Raw genomic sequence first — 24,868 nt, 5'->3', positions numbered from 1 at the left:
ATATATATATATAAACCTCCGCAGCTGGAGCCCCATAGGGGCTGTTCGATGTTACCTTCAACCTCGATCTGACAGTTTCTGCGACGGCGCAGAAACTGTCAGGTTGTATTGGCGCTTGCACTAATACTGAACAAATCGTATTGGCGTTTGCCTTTCCACTGGAGACTTTCGGCGCCGTGGAGAGAGTGGGGGGGGGGGGACCTGCTGCATGGGTAACAGCTTCTCTGCTGCATGGGTAACAGCTTCTCTGCTGCATGGGTAACAGCTTCTCTGCTGCATGGGTAACAGCTTCTCTGCTGCATGGGTAACACCTTCTCTGCTGCATACGTAACAGCTTCTCTGCTGCATACGTAACAGCTTCTCTGCTGCATGGGTAACACCTTCTCTGCTGCATACGTAACAGCTTCTCTGCTGCATGGGTAACAGCTTCTCCCCCGTGTCAACCTACCCAGGCTTTGCGCCCTGGAGAGGCCACTCCAGACCGACAACCAGAGCGCAACTCCATAGTCTCCTGAGACTGATGGATGGTAAGTTAGGGTAGTTATTGGTGGATAGTAGGAGCGAGGAGAGGCTGGCAGTCCTCGGGTAAATGTCATGGTCGACCCTCGAGCCGCTAGCCGTGTCTCCTTGATCCATAGTGACGCCCGCCCACCGTCCCACGCCCCTCAATATGTTCACGCCCCGCGCCCTATCCTGTCCATGTGGCGCTCTATCCTGTCCGTGTGGCACCCTATCCTGTCCATGTGGCGCCCTATCCTGTCCATGTGGCGCCCTATCCTGTCCATGTGGCACCCTATCCTGTCCATGTGGCGCCCTATCCTGTCCATGTGGCGCTCTATCCTGTCCGTGTGGCACCCTATCCTGTCCATGTGGCGCCCTATCCTGTCCATGTGGCGCCCTATCCTGTCCGTGTGGCACCCTATCCTGTCCATGTGGCGCCCTATCCTGTCCATGTGACGCCCTATCCTGTCCATGTGGCGCCCTATCCTGTCCATGTGGCGCCCTATCCTGTCCATGTGGCGCCCTATCCTGTCCATGCGACACCCTATCCTGTCCATGTGGCACCCTATCCTGTCCATGTGGCGCCCTATCCTGTCCGTGTGGCGCCCTATCCTGTCCATGTGGCACCCTATCCTGTCCATGTGGCGCCCTATCCTGTCCATGTGGCGCCCTATCCTGTCCATGCGACACCCTATCCTGTCCATGTGGCGCCCTATCCTGTCCATGTGGCACCCTATCCTGTCCATGTGGCGCCCTATCCTGTCCATGTGGCACCCTATCCTGTCCATGTGGCGCCCTATCCTGTCCATGTGGCGCCCTATCCTGTCCATGTGGCGCTCTATCCTGTCCATGTGGCGCCCTATCCTGTCCATGTGGCGCCCTATCCTGTCCATGTGGCGCCCTATCCTGTCCATGTGGCACCCTATCCTGTCCATGTGGCGCCCTATCCTGTCCATGTGGCGCCCTATCCTGTCCATGTGGCGCCCTATCCTGTCCATGTGGCACCCTATCCTGTCCATGTGGCGCCCTATCCTGTCCATGTGGCGCCCTATCCTGTCCATGTGGCGCCCTATCCTGTCCATGTGGCGCCCTATCCTGTCCATGTGGCGCCCTATCCTGTCCATGTGGCGCCCTATCCTGTCTTGTGTGTGAACCTAACCTGATCCAGCCATTCTGGGCCTAATGCACGCTGATATGTAATATAGCACATATAGGTACATAGGGGAGCCGGTCGGCCGAGCGGACAGCACGCTGGACTTGTGATCCTGTGGTCTCGGGTTCGATCCCAGGTGCCGGCGAGAAACAATGGGCAGAGTTTCTTTCACCCTATGCCCCTGTTACCTAGCAGTAAAATAGGTACCTGGGTGTTAGTCAGCTGTCACGGGCTGCTTCCCGGGGGTGGAGGCCTGGTCGAGGACCGGGCCGCGGGGAGGTTATCTTGAGGTTATCTTGAGATGATTTCGGAGCTTTTTAGTGTCCCCGCGGCCCGGTCCTCGACCAGGCCTCCACCCCCAGGAAGCAGCCCGTGACAGCTGACTAACATCCAGGTACCTATTTTACTGCTAGGTAACAGGGGCATAGGGTGAAAGACACTCTGCCCATTGTTTCTCGCCCGTGCCTGGGATCGAACCCAGGACCACAGGATCACAAGTCCAGCATGCTGTCCGCTCGGGCGACCGACTCCCGTAAACTAAAGCCCCGAAATCATCTCAAGATAACCTCAAGATAAGTACTTATAGTAGGCCTAGAAATATTTAAGTTTGGATTTTAGCATTTTTTTTTCAAGGATTATAAAAGAAAATGTGAACACAAAAAGTACAGCTTACTGAGGCTCCATGTGGATGTGATCGATCACATAGTTGCAAAAATGTACTATTTCAGGAGGATAGGTTGTCCACACACTCCTTCCTATCCCCCCATCCCCCCCCCTCCCCCACGCCTACCAGCCTGTCCACCCGTCCCAAGATCGTCCACGCCCCCTCCCTCTCTCTCCCAGACACGCCCACGGAAACGCCCTCTTTAATCCGTCCCTCTATCCTCCAGCCCAGCCACTTGGGATGGACGGTAGAAAACGACGGTCTCGCTTCATGCAGGTCGGCGTTCAATCCCCGACCGTCAGTAAGTGGTTGGGCCACTATTCCTTTTCTCCTCCCCGTCCCATCCCAAATCCTTATCCTGATCCCTTCCCAGTGCTATATAGTCGTAATGGCTTGGCGCTTTTCCCCTGATACTTCCCTTCATCATCCATCCACTCATCCTTTGAGGAGTATTATATTCTACACCCCCCATACTCATCTCTACACCCCCCATACTCATCTCTACACCCCCCATACTCATCTCAACACCCCATACTCATCTCTACACCCCCCATACTCATCTCAACACCCCATACTCATCTCTACACCCCCCATACTCATCTCTACACCCCCCATACTCATCTCAACACCCCCATACTCATCTCTACACCCCCATACTCATCTCAACACCCCCATACTCATCTCTACACCCCCCATACTCATCTCTACACCCCCCATACTCATCTCTACACCCCCATACTCATCTCAACACCCCCATACTCATCTCTACACCCCCCATACTCATCTCTACACCCCCCATACTCATCTCAACACCCCCATACTCATCTCTACACCCCCATACTCATCTCTACACCCCCATACTCATCTCTACACCACCATACTCATCTCTACACCCCCATACTCATCTCTACACCCCCATACTCATCTCAACACCCCCATACTCATCTCAACACCCCCATACTCATCTCTACACCCCCATACTCATCTCTACACCCCCCATACTCATCTCAACACCCCCATACTCATCTCTACACCCCCCATACTCATCTCTACACCCCCCATACTCATCTCTACACCCCCCATACTCATCTCTACACCCCCATACTCATCTCAACACCCCCATACTCATCTCTACACCCCCATACTCATCTCTACACCCCCCATACTCATCTCTACACCCCCCATACTCATCTCTACAATCCCCATACTCATCTCTACACCCCCATACTCATCTCAACACCCCCATACTCATCTCTACACCCCCCATACTCATCTCTACACCCCCATACTCATCTCTACAGCCCCCATACTCATCTCAACACCCCCATACTCATCTCTACACCCCCCATACTCATCTCTACACCCCCATACTCATCTCAACACCCCCATACTCATCTCTACACCCCCATACTCATCTCTACACCCCCATACTCATCTCAACACCCCCATACTCATCTCAACACCCCCCATACTCATCTCTACACCCCCATACTCATCTCTACACCCCCATACTCATCTCAACACCCCCATACTCATCTCAACACCCCCATACTCATCTCAACACCCCCATACTCATCTCTACACCCTCATACTCATCTCTACACCCCCATACTCATCTCAACACCCCCATACTCATCTCTACACCCCCCATACTCATCTCTACACCCCCATACTCATCTCAACACCCCCATACTCCTCTCAACACCCCCATACTCATCTCTACACCCCCATACTCATCTCTACACCCCCCCATACTCATCTCTACACCCCCATACTCATCTCTACACCCCCATACTCATCTCTACACCCCCCATACTCATCTCAACACCCCCATACTCATCTCTACACCCCCCATACTCATCTCAACACCCCCATACTCATCTCTACATCCCCCATACTCACCTCTACACCCCCATACTCATCTCTACACCCCCCATACTCATCTCTACACCCCCATACTCATCTCTACACCCCCCATACTCACCTCTACACCCCGCATACTCATCTCTACACCCCCCATACTCATCTCTACACCCCGCATACTCATCTCTACACCCCCATACTCATCTCTACACCCCCCATACTCATCTCTACACCCCGCATACTCATCTCTACACCCCCCATACTCATCTCTACACCCCGCATACTCATCTCTACACCCCCCATACTCATCTCTACACCCCCCATACTCACCTCTACACCCCGCATACTCATCTCTACACCCCCCATACTCATCTCTACACCCCCCATACTCATCTCTACACCCCCCATACTCATCTCTACACCCCCCATACTCATCTCTACACCCCCCATACTCATCTCTACACCCTCCATACTCATCTCTACACCCCCCATACTCATCTCTACACCCCGCATACTCATCTCTACACCCCCCATACTCATCTCTACACCCCCCATACTCATCTCTACACCCCCCCATACTCATCTCTACAACCCCCATACTCATCTCTACACCCCCATACTCATCTCAACACCCCCATACTCATCTCTACACCCCCCATACTCATCTCTACACCCCCATACTCATCTCAACACCCCCATACTCATCTCTACACCCCCATACTCATCTCTACACCCCCATACTCATCTCAACACCCCCATACTCATCTCAACACCCCCCATACTCATCTCTACACCCCCATACTCATCTCTACACCCCCCATACTCACCTCAACCCCCCCATACTCATCTCTACACCCCCCATACTCATCTCTACACCCCCATACTCATCTCTACACCCCCCCATACTCATCTCTACACCCCCATACTCATCTCTACACACCCATACTCATCTCTACACACCCATACTCATCTCTACACACCCATACTCATCTCTACACACCCATACTCATCTGTACACACCCATACTCATCTCTACACCCCCATACTCATCTCTACACCCCCATACTCATCTCTACACCCCCATACTCATCTCTACACCCCCATACTCATCTCTACACCCCCATACTCATCTCTACACCCCCCATACTCATCTCTACACCCCCATACTCATCTCTACACCCCCCATACTCATCTCTACACCCCCCATACTCATCTCTACACCCCCATACTCATCTCTACACCCCCCATACTCATCTCTACACCCCCCATACTCATCTCTACACCCCCATACTCATCTCTACACCCCCCATACTCATCTCTACACCCCCATACTCACCTCTACATCCCCACACTCATCTCTACACCCCCCATACTCATCTCTACATCCTACTACATCTGGAACTAAAAGTTCCAAGTAGCACGGTCTATGGTGAGCCCGTGCTCCAAAGTGTAATACATTCTACAGTTATTTTTTTATTTTTCTTCCCCTCAAACGAAGATGACGTTTGGAGATCTCTTCTTCCAATTAAACCAAGATACAGGAGCACTAGTCAGAGTGAGAGAAGCCCTAAACAAGAATATATTCAATATAGAATATGTAGACATATTCAATGAAACATGTATCAATGTAAATCATCTGCCAGTATACACCAATATAAACCCACATGACCCAGCAGTCCGCATCGCAGAGTTTACCTATAGGTACTGGCAAGATCTCATACGATATCAACTCAACGCGAAGAAGAAAGCCCTGCAAACCCTTACAGAGGAAGCTGAGCATCAGTTAAACAAGTGGACCCAGTACCTGGTTGATACCTGGTTGATGGGGTTCTGGGAGTTCTTCTACTCCCCAAGCCCGGCTCGAGGCCAGGCTTGACTTGTGAGAGTTTGGTCCACCAGGCTGTTGCTTGGAGCGGCCCGCAGGCCCACATACCCACCACAGCCCGGTTGGTCCGGCACTCCCCAACCAACTCAAGCAAACCATAAACACTGAACTACTCGATCTAAAGCAAGAACACAAAACTCATGTAGAAACCATGACCCTTGGAAAGTTGACAGCCCTAAACCGTGGACAGTTAAGGATCCCTCGTCCAAAAGATGGCTACATAAGGTTGACCAGACCACACACTAGAAGGTGAAGGGACGACGACGTTTCGGTCCGTCCTGGACCATTCTCAAGTCGATCAATCAACTTGAGAATGGTCAAGGACGGAGCGAAACGTCGTCGTCCCTTCACCTTCTAGTGTGTGCTCTGGTCAACTTACTTTAGCCCCGTTATTGTGACTCATCACCTGCGCATGGCTACATAAACCTCACAACTTATGATCTTACTCAAGACCAACGAGACCTCTTGAATCTTGGTCTAAATTGTCAAGTCTTATCAAAACCAAAAAAAAAGCATAAAAAAGCGCCTTGAAATCGAAATGCTTCTGGACGACATCCACAAACTACAAGACAACAAAAGAGTCATCACCACTGACACACTTCAGGCTCAACTACCAACAGAAGCGGGGAAAAAAGAGAGAACATACTCAACAACCTTAACCCCACGACTCAAAGAAGCAGCACAACAACTAATAAATGTGGGAGGTGTAACAATAAGAAAAGTGGACAAGACAGCAGCATACGTGTTGATCCCTACTCAAGAATATATGACAATGTCAGACCACGGAGGAAAATGAAACAGGAATTTCCTTAAGTACTTTCGTATATTAAATACATCTTCAGAAGGAAATTCCTGTTTCATTTTCCTCCGTGGTCTGACATTGTCACATTCTTAATCACGTCTTTATTTTCGTGATATACACACAAGAATATATGAATAAAATTAGCGACATCCTTAGTAACGACACTAAATTTCAACGAATCACGAGGAACCCTGTGGAAGACCTTAGACGCAAAGTTTAAGGTCTTCTGACAAGAATCTGTGAGCATTACGAAACGCGTTCAGGCGTCAGACCAGGAATAAAGAATGAATTTTTGGAGAGTTAATTTATCAGTTACCCTCGATAGTGAAGAACTTAAGAAATATTGAGAAGATTCGTGTTAGAATTATTAATCTTACCTTTTCGGTCATATTCAACAACATTTGTTGTTGTTGACAAGAACAGCGCTCAGGGTTGTTCAGGGCCTTGACAAGAAAGACTGCTACCAAAATATACTAATATTATGTATGTGTGTAAATCACGAAAGTTAACATGTGATGAAAAATGTGACAGTGTCAGACCACGTAGGAAGAATTGACACAGGAAAAGTACTCCTGTTTCCTTAAGTACTTTAAGAAAAGTACTTAAGGAATTCCTATTTCAAATTTTCCTCCGTGGTCTGACACTGTCGTACTATATATTATATATATAATATATATATTATATATATTATATATATATATATATATATATATATATATATATATATATATATATATATATATATATATATATATATATATATATATATATATGTCGTACCTAGTAGCCAGAACGCACTTCTCAGCCTACAATTCAGGGCCCGATTTGCCTAATAAGCCAAGTTTTCCTGAATTAATATATTTTCTCAAATTTTTTCTTATGAAATGATAAAGCTACCCAGTTCATTATGTATGAGGTCAATTTTTTTTTTATTGGAGTTAAAATTAACGTAGATATATGACCGAACCTAACCAACCCTACCTAACCTAACCTAACCTATCTTTATGGGTTAGGTTAGGTTAGGTAACCGAAAAAGCTAGGTTAGGTTAGGTAGGTTAGGTAGTCGAAAAACAATTAATTCATGAAAACTTGGCTTATTAGGCAAATCGGGCCTTGCATAGTAGGCTGAGAAGTCCGTTCTGGCTACTAGGTACGACATATATATATATATATATATATATATATATATATATATATATATATATATATATATATTATATATATATATATATATATATTTACCTCATAGCCATCTCTAGTGGCCTCGACGGGGTCAGGAAGCCGGCGGTTTATCAAAGGTTACCCCATTATTCCTGAGGACTTTCTTGTGCTAAATTATAAGGTGAAGTACTGTCTTGACATTTACGGCTTCGGTGGATAGGCAATTATATGGGGTTATAGCCCCTATGGACCAAAAGGTACCTGCTCTTGCCTGTCCAACACTGTGGCTCGTTGAGCTCCAAGCCACTATCCTTTTTTTGTTAATATACAAGAGTTGTTACATTCTTGTACAGCCACTAGCACGCATAGTGTTTCGGGCAAGTTCTTAATTCTAATTTTCACCCACACACACACACATCCCCAGGAAGCAGCTGTCTAACTCCCAAGTTCCTATTTACTGCTCGGTGAACAGGTGGGCATCAGGGTGGAATTCTGCTCCATTTGTTTCCGTCTCCCCCCGGGGATCGAACCTGGGCCCTTAGGACTACAAACCCTAAGCGCTGTCCACTCAGCCGTCAAGCCGAATGCGTTACATTGGTCTTTTAAATAAGTGGTCATGATTAATATCCTCCAACCTGTTCGGCATCTTAGAGATGTTTGTTGTTGCTCAAGATTCGCTACCTGGAACAAAAAGTTCCAAGTAGCACGGTCTATGGTGAGCCCCCGTCAAGTCTGGAGGGGAGTGTTGTTAGTCCTGTGAACCGTTCTTGGTCGACGTAATTATGATCTGATTTTAGTGGCTGTGGTGAACTTTCTCTCGAAAGCAAATATGTTTGTCTTGAAGATGAGATTTTTTTGATATCGGAAGACCAGATGGAGGGTGAGGGGGGGGGGGGCCCGAAATCTTGGAGGGTTGAATAACCATATATATAATATTTTTAAGTACTGTATACTTTTTTGTTTACATTTGTTATCGATTTATTTCAGGTACAACAATCCAGCTGTTCACTATCAAATTCATTTTGGGGTGTCGTAGGGTTGATTATTATTATTATTGTTCTTGATATTGTACTCTTTGGTCTATAGTTCATATTTTCTGGCAACGAGAAGGGAAGGGAACTATCAGGGGAGAAAGCTCCAAGCAATTGCGACTATATAGCACTGGGAAGGGGTCAGGATAAGGATTTGGGATGGGACGGGGGGGAAGGAATGGTGCCCAACCACCTATGGACGGCCGGGAAATTGAACGCCGACCTGCAATGAAGCGAAACCGTCGCTCTACCGTCCACCCCAAGTGGCTGGGATCAGGCAACGAGAAATTCACACTGCCTTGCCAGGCTCCTGCTGCTCATTCTCATGCCGGTCTGCCTGTCTGCCTGTCTGCCTGTCTGCCTGTCTGCCTGTCCCCCGACACAATGAAGTATTATTATTAATAATAAAACACTAAGTCCATCCGTAGCCGCCATGGGTCCTACGGCCGGGTCCTACGCGCAGACGCAGTCAGTACAGTCACCAGGTAGGTCTAGAGTAGGGCCAGGGCCCTAGAGCTAAAGTTCGGTCTCTGCAACCACAGGTAAGCACTATGAACCTAGTTACAAAGTTTTGTTTTGTCTTAGTTATAAGTAAGATTTGTACCATTTCTTATTACCTAAGAATAACCCCAGTTACTGTCCCTGGCGCCCAGCACAAGGGACCACGCATTACTCTACACAAGTAACTACCAGTTACTGTCCCTGGCGCCCAGCACAAGGGACCACGCATTACTCTACACAAGTAACTACCAGTTACTGTCCCTGGCGCCCAGCACAAGGGACCACGCATTACTCTACACAAGTAACTACCAGTTACTGTCCCTGGCGCCCAGCACAAGGGACCACGCATTACTCTACACAAGTAACTACCAGTTACTGTCCCTGGCGCCCAGCACAAGGGACCACGCATTACTCTACACAAGTAACTACCAGTTACCGTCCCTGGCGCCCAGCACAAGGGACCACGCATTACTCTACACAAGTAACTACCAGTTACCGTCCCTGGCGCCCAGCACAAGGGACCACGCATTACTCTACACAAGTAACTACCAGTTACTGTCCCTGGCGCCCAGCACAAGGGACCACGCATTACTCTACACAAGTAACTACCAGTTACTGTCCCTGGCGCCCAGCACAAGGGACCACGCATTACTCTACACAAGTAACTACCAGTTACTGTCCCTGGCGCCCAGCACAAGGGACCACGCATTACTCTACACAAGTAACTACCAGTTACTGTCCCTGGCGCCCAGCACAAGGGACCACGCATTACTCTACACAAGTAACTACCAGTTACCGTCCCTGGCGCCCAGCACAAGGGACCACGCATTACTCTACACAAGTAACTACCAGTTACTGTCCCTGGCGCCCAGCACAAGGGACCACGCATTACTCTACACAAGTAACTACCAGTTACTGTCCCTGGCGCCCAGCACAAGGGACCACGCATTACTCTACACAAGTAACTACCAGTTACTGTCCCTGGCGCCAGCACAAGGGACCACGCATTACTCTACACAAGTAACTACCAGTTACCGTCCCTGGCGCCCAGCACAAGGGACCACGCATTACTCTACACAAGTAACTACCAGTTACTGTCCCTGGCGCCCAGCACAAGGGACCACGCATTACTCTACACAAGTAACTACCAGTTACTGTCCCTGGCGCCCAGCACAAGGGACCACGCATTACTCTACACAAGTAACTACCAGTTACTGTCCCTGGCGCCCAGCACAAGGGACCACGCATTACTCTACACAAGTAACTACCAGTTACCGTCCCTGGCGCCCAGCACAAGGGACCACGCATTACTCTACACAAGTAACTACCAGTTACTGTCCCTGGCGCCCAGCACAAGGGACCACGCATTACTCTACACAAGTAACTACCAGTTACTGTCCCTGGCGCCCAGCACAAGGGACCACGCATTACTCTACACAAGTAACTACCAGTTACCGTCCCTGGCGCCCAGCACAAGGGACCACGCATTACTCTACACAAGTAACTACCAGTTACCGTCCCTGGCGCCCAGCACAAGGGACCACGCATTACTCTACACAAGTAACTACCAGTTACCGTCCCTGGCGCCCAGCACAAGGGACCACGCATTACTCTACACAAGTAACTACCAGTTACCGTCCCTGGCGCCCAGCACAAGGGACCACGCATTACTCTACACAAGTTACCTACCGTTACTGTCCCTGGCGCCCATCACAAGGTACCACGCATTACTCTACCAAGGTAACTACCAGTTACGTCCCTGGCGCCCAGCACAATGGACCACGCATTACTCTACACAAGTAACTACCAGTTACTGTCCCTGGCGCCCAGCACAAGGGACCACGCATTACTCTACACAAGTAACTACCAGTTACTGTCCCTGGCGCCCAGCACAAGGACCACGCATTACTCTACACAAGTAACTACCAGTTACCGTCCTGGCGCCCAGCACAAGGGACCACGCATTACTCTACACAAGTAACTACCAGTTACTGTCCCTGGCGCCCAGCACAAGGGACCACGCATTACTCTACACAAGTAACTACCAGTTACTGTCCCTGCCGGGCGGCCCCAGCACAAGGGACCACGCATTACTCTACACAAGTAACTACCAGTTACTGTCCCTGGCGCCCAGCACAAGGGACCACGCATTACTCTACACAAGTAACTACCAGTTACTGTCCCTGGCGCCCCAGCACAAGGGACCACGCATTACTCTACACAAGTAACTACCAGTTACCTGTCCCTGGCGCCCAGCACAAGGGACCACGCATTACTCTACACAAGTAACTACCAGTTACTGTCCCTGGGCGCCCAGCACAAGGGACCACGCATACTCTACACAAGTAACTACCAGTTACTGTCCCTGGCGCCCAGCACAAGGGACCACGCATTACTCTACACAAGTAAACTACCAGTTACTGTCCCTGGCGCCCAGCACAAGGGACCACGCATTACTCTACACAAGTAACTACCAGTTACTGTCCCTGGCGCCCAGCACAAGGGACCACGCATTACTCTACACAAGTAACTACCAGTTACTGTCCCTGGCGCCCAGCACAAGGGACCACGCATTACTCTACACAAGTAACTACCAGTTACTGTCCCTGGCGCCCAGCACAAGGGACCACGCATTACTCTACACAAGTAACTACCAGTTACTGTCCCTGGCGCCCAGCACAAGGGACCACGCATTACTCTACACAAGTAACTACCAGTTACTGTCCCTGGCGCCCAGCACAAGGGACCACGCATTACTCTACACAAGTAACTACCAGTTACTGTCCCTGGCGCCCAGCACAAGGGACCACGCATTACTCTACACAAGTAACTACCAGTTACTGTCCCTGGCGCCCAGCACAAGGGACCACGCATTACTCTACACAAGTAACTACCAGTTACTGTCCCTGGCGCCCAGCACAAGGGACCACGCATTACTCTACACAAGTAACTACCAGTTACTGTCCCTGGCGCCCAGCACAAGGGACCACGCATTACTCTACACAAGTAACTACCAGTTACTGTCCCTGGCGCCCAGCACAAGGGACCACGCATTACTCTACACAAGTAACTACCAGTTACTGTCCCTGGCGCCCAGCACAAGGGACCACGCATTACTCTACACAAGTAACTACCAGTTACTGTCCCTGGCGCCCAGCACAAGGGACCACGCATTACTCTACACAAGTAACTACCAGTTACTGTCCCTGGCGCCCAGCACAAGGGACCACGCATTACTCTACACAGAGTAACTACCAGTTACTGTCCCTGGCGCCCAGCACAAGGGACCACGCATTACTCTACACAAGTAACTACCAGTTACTGTCCCTGGCGCCCAGCACAAGGGACCACGCATTACTCTACACAAGTAACTACCAGTTACTGTCCCTGGCGCCCAGCACAAGGGACCACGCATTACTCTACACAAGTAACTACCAGTTACTGTCCCTGGCGCCCAGCACAAGGGACCACGCATTACTCTACACAAGTAACTACCAGTTACTGTCCCTGGCGCCCAGCACAAGGGACCACGCATTACTCTACACAAGTAACTACCAGTTACTGTCCCTGGCGCCCAGCACAAGGGACCACGCATTACTCTACACAAGTAACTACCAGTTACTGTCCCTGGCGCCCAGCACAAGGGACCACGCATTACTCTACACAAGTAACTACCAGTTACTGTCCCTGGCGCCCAGCACAAGGGACCACGCATTACTCTACACAAGTAACTACCAGTTACTGTCCCTGGCGCCCAGCACAAGGGACCACGCATTACTCTACACAAGTAACTACCAGTTACTGTCCCTGGCGCCCAGCACAAGGGACCACGCATTACTCTACACAAGTAACTACCAGTTACTGTCCCTGGCGCCCAGCACAAGGGACCACGCATTACTCTACACAAGTAACTACCAGTTACTGTCCCTGGCGCCCAGCACAAGGGACCACGCATTACTCTACACAAGTAACTACCAGTTACTGTCCCTGGCGCCCAGCACAAGGGACCACGCATTACTCTACACAAGTAACTACCAGTTACTGTCCCTGGCGCCCAGCACAAGGGACCACGCATTACTCTACACAAGTAACTACCAGTTACTGTCCCTGGCGCCCAGCACAAGGGACCACGCATTACTCTACACAAGTAACTACCAGTTACTGTCCCTGGCGCCCAGCACAAGGGACCACGCATTACTCTACACAAGTAACTACCAGTTACTGTCCCTGGCGCCCAGCACAAGGGACCACGCATTACTCTACACAAGTAACTACCAGTTACTGTCCCTGGCGCCCAGCACAAGGGACCACGCATTACTCTACACAAGTAACTACCAGTTACTGTCCCTGGCGCCCAGCACAAGGGACCACGCATTACTCTACACAAGTAACTACCAGTTACTGTCCCTGGCGCCCAGCACAAGGGACCACGCATTACTCTACACAAGTAACTACCAGTTACTGTCCCTGGCGCCCAGCACAAGGGACCACGCATTACTCTACACAAGTAACTACCAGTTACTGTCCCTGGCGCCCAGCACAAGGGACCACGCATTACTCTACACGAGTAACTACCAGTTACTGTCCCTGGCGCCCAGCACAAGGGACCACGCATTACTCTACACAAGTAACTACCAGTTACTGTCCCTGGCGCCCAGCACAAGGGACCACGCATTACTCTACACAAGTAACTACCAGTTACTGTCCCTGGCGCCCAGCACAAGGGACCACGCATTACTCTACACAAGTAACTACCAGTTACTGTCCCTGGCGCCCAGCACAAGGGACCACGCATTACTCTACACAAGTAACTACCAGTTACTGTCCCTGGCGCCCAGCACAAGGGACCACGCATTACTCTACACAAGTAACTACCAGTTACTGTCCCTGGCGCCCAGCACAAGGGACCACGCATTACTCTACACAAGTAACTACCAGTTACTGTCCCTGGCGCCCAGCACAAGGGACCACGCATTACTCTACACAAGTAACTACCAGTTACTGTCCCTGGCGCCCAGCACAAGGGACCACGCATTACTCTACACGAGTAACTACCAGTTACTGTCCCTGGCGCCCAGCACAAGGGACCACGCATTACTCTACACGAAGTAACTACCAGTTACTGTCCCTGGCGCCCAGCACAAGGGACCACGCATTACTCTACACAAGTAACTACCAGTTACTGTCCCTGGCGCCCAGCACAAGGGACCACGCATTACTCTACACGAGTAACTACCAGTTACTGTCCCTGGCGCCCAGCACAAGGGACCACGCATTACTCTACACGAGTAACTACCAGTTACTGTCCCTGGCGCCCAGCACAAGGGACCACGCATTACTCTACACGAGTAACTACCAGTTACTGTCCCTGGCGCCCAGCACAAGGGACCACGCATTACTCTACACGAGTAACTACCAGTTACTGTCCCTGGCGCCCAGCACAAGGGACCACGCATTACTCTACACGAGTAACTACCAGTTACTGTCCCTGGCGCCCAGCACAAGGGACCACGCATTACTCTACACGAGTAACTACCAGTTACTGTCCCTGGCGCCCAGCACAAGGGACCACGCATTACTCTACACGAGTAACTACCAGTTACTGTCCCTGGCGCCCAGCACAAGGGACCACGCATTACTCTACACGAGTAACTACCAGTTACTGTCCCTGGCGCCCAGCACAAGGGACCACGCATTACTCTACACGAGTAACTACCAGTTACTGTCCCTGGCGCCCAGCACAAGGGACCACGCATTACTCTACACGAGTAACTACCAGTTACTGTCCCTGGCGCCCAGCACAAGGGACCACGCATTACTCTACACGAGTAACTACCAGTTACTGTCCCTGGCGCCCAGCACAAGGGACCACGCATTACTCTACACGAGTAACTACCAGTTACTGTCCCTGGCGCCCAGCACAAGGGACCACGCATTACTCTACACGAGTAACTACCAGTTACTGTCCCTGGCGCCCAGCACAAGGGACCACGCATTACTCTACACGAGTAACTACCAGTTACTGTCCCTGGCGCCCAGCACAAGGGACCACGCATTACTCTACACGAGTAACTACCAGTTACTGTCCCTGGCGCCCAGCACAAGGGACCACGCATTACTCTACACGAGTAACTACCAGTTACTGTCCCTGGCGCCCAGCACAAGGGACCACGCATTACTCTACACGAGTAACTACCAGTTACTGTCCCTGGCGCCCAGCACAAGGGACCACGCATTACTCTACACGAGTAACTACCAGTTACTGTCCCTGGCGCCCAGCACAAGGGACCACGCATTACTCTACACGAGTAACTACCAGTTACTGTCCCTGGCGCCCAGCACAAGGGACCACGCATTACTCTACACGAGTAACTACCAGTTACTGTCCCTGGCGCCCAGCACAAGGGACCACGCATTACTCTACACGAGTAACTACCAGTTACTGTCCCTGGCGCCCAGCACAAGGGACCACGCATTACTCTACACGAGTAACTACCAGTTACTGTCCCTGGCGCCCAGCACAAGGGACCACGCATTACTCTACACGAGTAACTACCAGTTACTGTCCCTGGCGCCCAGCACAAGGGACCACGCATTACTCTACACGAGTAACTACCAGTTACTGTCCCTGGCGCCCAGCACAAGGGACCACGCATTACTCTACACGAGTAACTACCAGTTACTGTCCCTGGCGCCCAGCACAAGGGACCACGCATTACTCTACACGAGTAACTACCAGTTACTGTCCCTGGCGCCCAGCACAAGGGACCACGCATTACTCTACACGAGTAACTACCAGTTACTGTCCCTGGCGCCCAGCACAAGGGACCACGCATTACTCTACACGAGTAACTACCAGTTACTGTCCCTGGCGCCCAGCACAAGGGACCACGCATTACTCTACACGAGTAACTACCAGTTACTGTCCCTGGCGCCCAGCACAAGGGACCACGCATTACTCTACACGAGTAACTACCAGTTACTGTCCCTGGCGCCCAGCACAAGGGACCACGCATTACTCTACACGAGTAACTACCAGTTACTGTCCCTGGCGCCCAGCACAAGGGACCACGCATTACTCTACACGAGTAACTACCAGTTACTGTCCCTGGCGCCCAGCACAAGGGACCACGCATTACTCTACACGAGTAACTACCAGTTACTGTCCCTGGCGCCCAGCACAAGGGACCACGCATTACTCTACACGAGTAACTACCAGTTACTGTCCCTGGCGCCCAGCACAAGGGACCACGCATTACTCTACACGAGTAACTACCAGTTACTGTCCCTGGCGCCCAGCACAAGGGACCACGCATTACTCTACACGAGTAACTACCAGTTACTGTCCCTGGCGCCCAGCACAAGGGACCACGCATTACTCTACACGAGTAACTACCAGTTACTGTCCCTGGCGCCCAGCACAAGGGACCACGCATTACTCTACACGAGTAACTACCAGTTACTGTCCCTGGCGCCCAGCACAAGGGACCACGCATTACTCTACACGAGTAACTACCAGTTACTGTCCCTGGCGCCCAGCACAAGGGACCACGCATGACTCTACACGAGTAACTACCAGTTACTGTCCCTGGCGCCCAGCACAAGGGACCACGCATGACTCTACACAAGTAACTACCAGTTACTGTCCCTGGCGCCCAGCACAAGGGACCACGCATTACTCTACACGAGTAACTACCAGTTACTGTCCCTGGCGCCCAGCACAAGGGACCACGCATGACTCTACACGAAGTAACTACCAGTTACTGTCCCTGGCGCCCAGCACAAGGGACCACGCATGACTCTACACGAGTAACTACCAGTTACTGTCCCTGGCGCCCAGCACAAGGGACCACGCATTACTCTACACAAGTAACTACCAGTTACTGTCCCTGGCGCCCAGCACAAGGGACCACGCATGACTCTACACAAGTAACTACCAGTTACTGTCCCTGGCGCCCAGCACAAGGGACCACGCATGACTCTACACAAGTAACTACCAGTTACTGTCCCTGGCGCCCAGCACAAGGGACCACGCATGACTCTACACAAGTAACTACCAGTTACTGTCCCTGGCGCCCAGCACAAGGGACCACGCATGACTCTACACAAGTAACTACCAGTTACTGTCCCTGGCGCCCAGCACAAGGGACCACGCATGACTCTACACAAGTAACTACCAGTTACTGTCCCTGGCGCCCAGCACAAGGGACCACGCATGACTCTACACAAGTAACTACCAGTTACTGTCCCTGGCGCCCAGCACAAGGGACCACGCATGACTCTACACAAGTAACTACCAGTTACTGTCCCTGGCGCCCAGCACAAGGGACCACGCATGACTCTACACAAGTAACTACCAGTTACTGTCCCTGGCGCCCAGCACAAGGGACCACGCATGACTCTACACAAGTAACTACCAGTTACTGTCCCTGGCGCCCAGCACAAGGGACCACGCATGACTCTACACAAGTAACTACCAGTTACTGTCCCTGGCGCCCAGCACAAGGGACCACGCATGACTCTACACAAGTAACTACCAGTTACTGTCCCTGGCGCCCAGCACAAGGGACCACGCATGACTCTACACAAGTAACTACCAGTTACTGTCCCTGGCGCCCAGCACAAGGGACCACGCATGACTCTACACAAGTAACTACCAGTTACTGTCCCTGGCGCCCAGCACAAGGGACCACGCATGACTCTACACAAGTAACTACCAGTTACTGTCCCTGGCGCCCAGCACAAGGGACCACGCATGACTCTACACAAGTAACTACCAGTTACTGTCCCTGGCGCCCAGCACAAGGGACCACGCATGACTCTACACAAGTAACTACCAGTTACTGTCCCTGGCGCCCAGCACAAGGGACCACGCATGACTCTACACAAGTAACTACCAGTTACTGTCCCTGGCGCCCAGCACAAGGGACCACGCATGACTCTACACAAGTAACTACCAGTTACTGTCCCTGGCGCCCAGCACAAGGGACCACGCATGACTCTACACAAGTAACTACCAGTTACTGTCCCTGGCGCCCAGCACAAGGGACCACGCATTACTCTACACAAGTAACTACCAGTTACTGTCCCTGGCGCCCAGCACAAGGGACCACGCATTACTCTACACAAGTAACTACCAGTTACTGTCCCTGGCGCCCAGCACAAGGGACCACGCATTACTCTACACAAGTAACTACCAGTTACTGTCCCTGGCGCCCAGCACAAGGGACCACGCATTACTCTACACAAGTAACTACCAGTTACTGTCCCTGGCGCCCAGCACAAGGGACCACGCATTACTCTACACAAGTAACTACCAGTTACTGTCCCTGGCGCCCAGCACAAGGGACCACGCATTACTCTACACAAGTAACTACCAGTTACTGTCCCTGGCGCCCAGCACAAGGGACCACGCATTACTCTACACAAGTAACTACCAGTTACTGTCCCTGGCGCCCAGCACAAGGGACCACGCATTACTCTACACAAGTAACTACCAGTTACTGTCCCTGGCGCCCAGCACAAGGGACCACGCATTACTCTACACAAGTAACTACCAGTTACTGTCCCTGGCGCCCAGCACAAGGGACCACGCATTACTCTACACAAGTAACTACCAGTTACTGTCCCTGGCGCCCAGCACAAGGGACCACGCATTACTCTACACAAGTAACTACCAGTTACTGTCCCTGGCGCCCAGCACAAGGGACCACGCATTACTCTACACAAGTAACTACCAGTTACTGTCCCTGGCGCCCAGCACAAGGGACCACGCATTACTCTACACAAGTAACTACCAGTTACTGTCCCTGGCGCCCAGCACAAGGGACCACGCATTACTCTACACAAGTAACTACCAGTTACTGTCCCTGGCGCCCAGCACAAGGGACCACGCATTACTCTACACAAGTAACTACCAGTTACTGTCCCTGGCGCCCAGCACAAGGGACCACGCATTACTCTACACAAGTAACTACCAGTTACTGTCCCTGGCGCCCAGCACAAGGGACCACGCATTACTCTACACAAGTAACTACCAGTTACTGTCCCTGGCGCCCAGCACAAGGGACCACGCATTACTCTACACAAGTAACTACCAGTTACTGTCCCTGGCGCCCAGCACAAGGGACCACGCATTACTCTACACAAGTAACTAACCTTCACCAAAAATCACACAATATTGTAGTTAAATTACATTATTTTTAACGGATTTTGTGAATGTTTTGTCTTAATTCTGTGTGTATACCTGTTGTTTCATAGCTACGTCTTGCCACTATAATAAGTCACAAAATATAAATGATTTTCTCTCAGTTTTTCATTATCTCTCTCTCTCTCTCTCTCTCTCTCTCTCTCTCTCTCTCTCTCTCTCTCTCTCTGTCTCTCTCTCTCTCTCTCTCTCTCTCTCTCTCTCTCTGCTGCCAGCCCTCCAGAGGTTGATATAGGCCTTGAGAACATCAACAAAAGCAAGGTGTGTGTGCGTCAGCTAACCTGAGCTTCTTCCCCACAGGGCGTGTTGGTGGCAGGGTGTGGCAGGGTGTGGTCGGGGCAGATCCTTCGCTACACACAGTCCCAACACTCGAGGGCCGAGGAAGGATTGCCTGGTGTCAATGTCACGGGAAATTGGAGGTCCGTACTGAGGATACTAGTCTTGGTGTGGCAGAGTTTTATGTTGGCGAGGAGTCGCAATAACGTGGCTAAAGTATGTTGACCAGACCACACACTAGAAGGTGAAGGGACGACGACGTTTCGGTCCATTCTGGACCATTCACAATCGACTTGAGAATGGTCCAGGACGGACCGAAACGTCGTCATCCTTTCACCTTCTAGTGTGTGGTCTTCGACTTGAGAATGGTCCAGGACGGACCGAAACGTCGTCGTCCCTTCACCTTCTAGTGTGTGGTCTGGTCAACAGAGTTTTACGTTTGCTGTGGGGGGGGGGACACTTGGTGTGGGAGAGACATACTTACTGCTTGCTGTGGCGGATATCTAATTGGTGTATTAGATAATGCTATGTGAGTGTGCAAGGAGGGTGAGAGAAATGTAGTTCCATAATTTAGTTCCTTGAGCTACTTGAGACACGATTTCTTGTAGTGTAGAAGAAATACTTAAGCTAATTCAAGTCCTCAAGTTTTTTGCAAGTGCCTTCGGGATAAAGTTAGTAATTAAATAATAGTGACCATCAAACGCCAAGTCAGGAAGGTTAGATATAAGACCGCGCCTTCGTGACAAATAGAGACCAGATTCACGAAGCAGTTACGCAAGCACTTACGAACCTATACATCTTTTCTCAATCTTTGGCGGCTTTGTTTACAATTATTAAACAGTTAATGAGCTCCGAAGCACCAGGAGGCTGTTTATAACAATAACAACAGTTGATTGGCAAGTTTTCATGCTTGTAAACTGTTTAATAAATGTAACCAGAGCCGTCAAAGATTGAGGAAAGATGTACACGTTCGTAAGTGCTTGCGTAACTGCTTCGTGAATATGGTCCCAGGTTCGTAAGTACTTGCGTAACTGCTTAGTGAATCTGGCCCCAGGTTTCCTTTTCTTTGTTGCTTTTTTGTATTGTATTGCTTAAACAAATAATTTCAATATTCTAGAAATTGTACTTTAAATTATTACTTAATTACTTTCATTGTAATTCCCCATTTGTATTTCATTATACTGAAATACCTTGTATCAAACATGAATACGTAACGAAAGATATAAATATTGAATTTGTATACAAATTTTATAGTAAAAAAATACTGTAAATTACTTCTAGCTGCTGATAATTTACAAAACAAAAAATGGCTTAAGCATAATTTGTGGTTTTCCAGCTGGGTGGACAAGGAGGGCGAGCGCCGACAGATATGGTACGTGGCGGACACGGGCGGGTTCCGAGCCTTCGGGGACGTGGTGCCTAGCCGCTCTCAACCTCCCACCGACCCTATCCCCATCGGCGTCCCTGTGGTAGTGGGCGTCCAGCTTTTCACCGAGCGAGAGACGCTAGCTAAGGGTGTCCGAGCGTTTCCATCCGAGCAGAGGACCTTGGGAGGGGGCGTCCCAGCGCTCGGGGCAGGACAGACGGTGCCTGTAAAGGGCACTGGATCTAACCCAGAGCCAGGGACCGCCACCCTCGCCGCCCCTGGCCAGCCAGGGGGACCTCCCTCTCAGTCTCTCTCGCAGGAATTCAAAAGTAATGTTGATGGCGGACGAGATTACGATGTTCACTTGTCGGGGGACGTGATCTCGCAGCCCAGGACGCTTGGTGGTTCCTCTACAGCTGCTTCTGCCACCACGTCAGATGCTGCTGCTCCTCCGAGCCTCGCACTACCAGTTTTTGCCACACAAGACGAGGTGGTAGAAGCTGTTGCTGCTCAGTCTGCAAGTTACGTGCCTCAGCGGCTCGCATCTATAGACAAGGAAGATGACGCAGACTTGGTGCAGCAGCCGGAGCATCCTGCAGCACCACAGTCTGCTGAGCCTGCTGCTGCCACGCCTCCAGGGCACAAGTTTGTGGATGAGGTGTTCCAAAAGTTATCCACAGTATTTACAGATACCGCCGCCTCTCAGCGCCGCCCCCAGACACCTCAAAGGTCCCAAGATATAAAAAACTTTCTGGTAGAGATCATGAACTCTCGTTCGGCGGAGTCCGTCACGGGGACGGACTTCGTGTTGGTGAGCCGGCTCCAGATCCCCAACGCCCCCAAGCCCCGGGTCGGGTCTAGGCAGCTGGTGCCCCAGCCCGTGAGCGTCAAGAGCCACCAGACCCCGCCCGTCATCATGGGCCTCCACACGTCCGGTCGACCGGCTCGTCGTCGCCTCCACCAGGGCGCGAGGTCCCTGGCGCCGCTGGGCATCCACCTGCTCAACCTGGTGCCCGTCCCACACAGCCGCAAGAACGTCCACTCCAACGGACCGGTGCCGCGCCCCGTGCGTGTGGTCGGGGAACCCAGCCTCGACAACTTCTACCGCCCTGCCCAGCTGGCCCGCACCACCCCCGCGCCCTTCAGGTTACCAAGCCCCATGCGGGACTACGACTACTTGGATTACGACTACTACGACTACGCGGACCACGAGTCGAGCAGTAAAGGCGGCCCTGGGAGCCCCTTCCACAAATCAAAAAGTAAATCCGTAAGCGGAATGAGCGACGAAAATTCGAAGGAGGGCGATACTACCGACAGCGAGGAGAAGGAGAATTGAGCCGAGAGGCGGAGCTGTGAGATCAGAGACAGTATAGTCGCTGAGATCTGCAGCTGTTGTTAATATATAGGAGGCGAGGACGACCCGTGGGCTGTACTGTATACGCATACGCCCGAGATGTCGGCGTGATAGTGTGTGTGTAGGTAAGCTGGGGTCAGCTTGAGAGGGTCGGGCGTAGCCTGGCGAGCGAGCAGGGGGACACGAAGCTTTATGGCGCTCCTGCCTGGCGCCAACCTGATCTCTTGACACACACAATGCACACTATATAAAAAAAACTCTTGTTACCAAGCTTGTCCACGTAAAAATATACTCATTTTATCCCCCTCTGGTGGAATAAAATGAGCTCTTTCTATGTAAATAAAGTTAGACGCATGTAACTGCGTTCTTGTAGACTATCAGTTCCTATGTTCACTGACAAACGCGAAGTTTTCTTGCATCTTTCGACTGCAACATGAACTATTTACAACAAAATAACGTTGGAAATATTATGAAACTAGATAAACTCTCCAAATTCTCCATAATGGCCAGTGTCTGACACCAGGAGAGTCCAAGGCGTCGAGCAGCAAGGCGGGTAGGCGCTGCCCTCCAGTGTCTCACACCAGGAGAGTCCAGGGAGTCGAGCAGCAAGGCGGGTAGGCGCTGCCCTCCAGTGTCTCACACCAGGAGAGTCCAGGGAGTCGAGCAGCAAGGCGGGTAGGCGCTGCCCTCCAGTGTCTCACACCAGGAGAGTCCAGGGCGTCGAGCAGCAAGGCGGGTAGGCGCTGCCCTCCAATGTCTCACACCAGGAGAGTCCAGGGAGTCGAGCAGCAAGGCGGGTAGGCGCTGCCCTCCAATGTCTCACACCAGGAGAGTCCAGGGAGTCGAGCAGCAAGGCGGGTAGGCGCTGCCCTCCAATGTCTCACACCAGGAGAGTCCAGGGAGTCGAGCAGCAAGGCGGGTAGGCGCTGCCCTCCAATGTCTCACACCAGGAGAGTCCAGGGAGTCGAGCAGCAAGGCGGGTAGGCGCTGCTGTCTGCCTCATCTACTGTGATTTTCTAATGATTTTTGCGAGTAGAAACAGTCGAAATAGTAATCCATTTATCGTAATCAATTGAATAATGACTGCGTTAAATTATTCATTAGGGTTCGTATCGGAACTGTCAATTGCGCGTAAAAATAAAACCGAGTCATTATTATTTTTTCTCTGCCTACAATCCGGATATAGTTCTGTAATCCGGATACGCCTATACGGTTATAGATATAGAATACGTCACTGTAGAAATCCTCATCTCACACGTATATTATCCCTAGTTAATACGGATACTAATTTTTTTTTTTTTTATTTGTACCTGAGGGCCGCTAACACTATTGACCTCGACGAGGACAGGAAGCCGACGGCTTGTCGAAGGTTCCCCTATTTGCCTTGGTGATCTTTTCCAGTTGTACTTTAACATTTAACAGTTTGGGCATTTACGGCTTCGGCGGGTAGGCGGTTCCACGGGTTTATAACCCTTTGGGTGAAAAAGGCATCTGATGTTCTCAGTCCTACACTGTGGCCAGGGACACGTGTTATACGGCTGGAGCCAGAGTCACGAAGCTGTTAATCAAGCACTTACGAAAGTGTACATATTTCCTTAATCTTTGACGGCTTTGGTTACATTTATTTAACAGTTTACAAGCATGAAAACTTGCCAAACAACTGGTGTTATTGTTATAAACAGCCTCCTGGTGCTTCGGAGCTCATTAACTGTTTAATAATTGTAAACAAAGCCGCCAAAGATTGAAAAAAGATGCACAGGATCATAAGTGCATGCGTAACTGTTTCGTGAATCAGGCCCCAGGTTCGTAAGTGCTTGCGTAACTGCTTCGTGAATCTGGCTCCTGTACCGACGGAAACGTTTGGTTTCACTGTGAACTGTAAGACTGGCCTCGTAGTTAGAGTAGAACAGTGATCTCTTAGAGTAGTGTCATGCGAATGGTCTCTTTTACAGTAGTGTCGTACGACTGGTCTGTTACAGTAGTGTCGTACGACTGGTCTGTTACAGTAGTGTCGTACGACTGGTCTGTTACAGTAGTGTCGTACGACTGGTCTGTTACAGTAGTGTCGTACGACTGGTCTGTTACAGTAGTGTTGTACGACTGG

At 50.8% G+C, this 24,868-nt stretch overlaps 1 protein-coding gene across 1 annotated transcript in view; it reads left to right on the top strand.

Moving 5' to 3' along the window:
• The window catches only part of LOC123750616 (uncharacterized), a 75,141-nt gene extending 50,295 nt beyond the window's left edge, over positions 1-24,846 (top strand). Inside the window, exons 2-3 of the mRNA XM_045732719.2 lie at positions 20,069-20,187; positions 21,381-24,846. Coding sequence (XP_045588675.2) covers positions 20,069-20,187; positions 21,381-22,746 — 1,485 coding nt within the window. The 3' untranslated portion in view covers positions 22,747-24,846. The remainder of the gene's footprint in view (positions 1-20,068; positions 20,188-21,380) is intronic.
• The last annotated feature ends 22 nt before the right edge of the window (positions 24,847-24,868 follow it).

Source organism: Procambarus clarkii, chromosome 4, assembly GCF_040958095.1.
Source record: "Procambarus clarkii isolate CNS0578487 chromosome 4, FALCON_Pclarkii_2.0, whole genome shotgun sequence".
NCBI lineage: Eukaryota > Metazoa > Arthropoda > Malacostraca > Decapoda > Cambaridae > Procambarus > Procambarus clarkii.
Note: the sequence above shows the minus strand (reverse complement) of the source record. Positions and strands in the feature narration are given on the sequence as shown.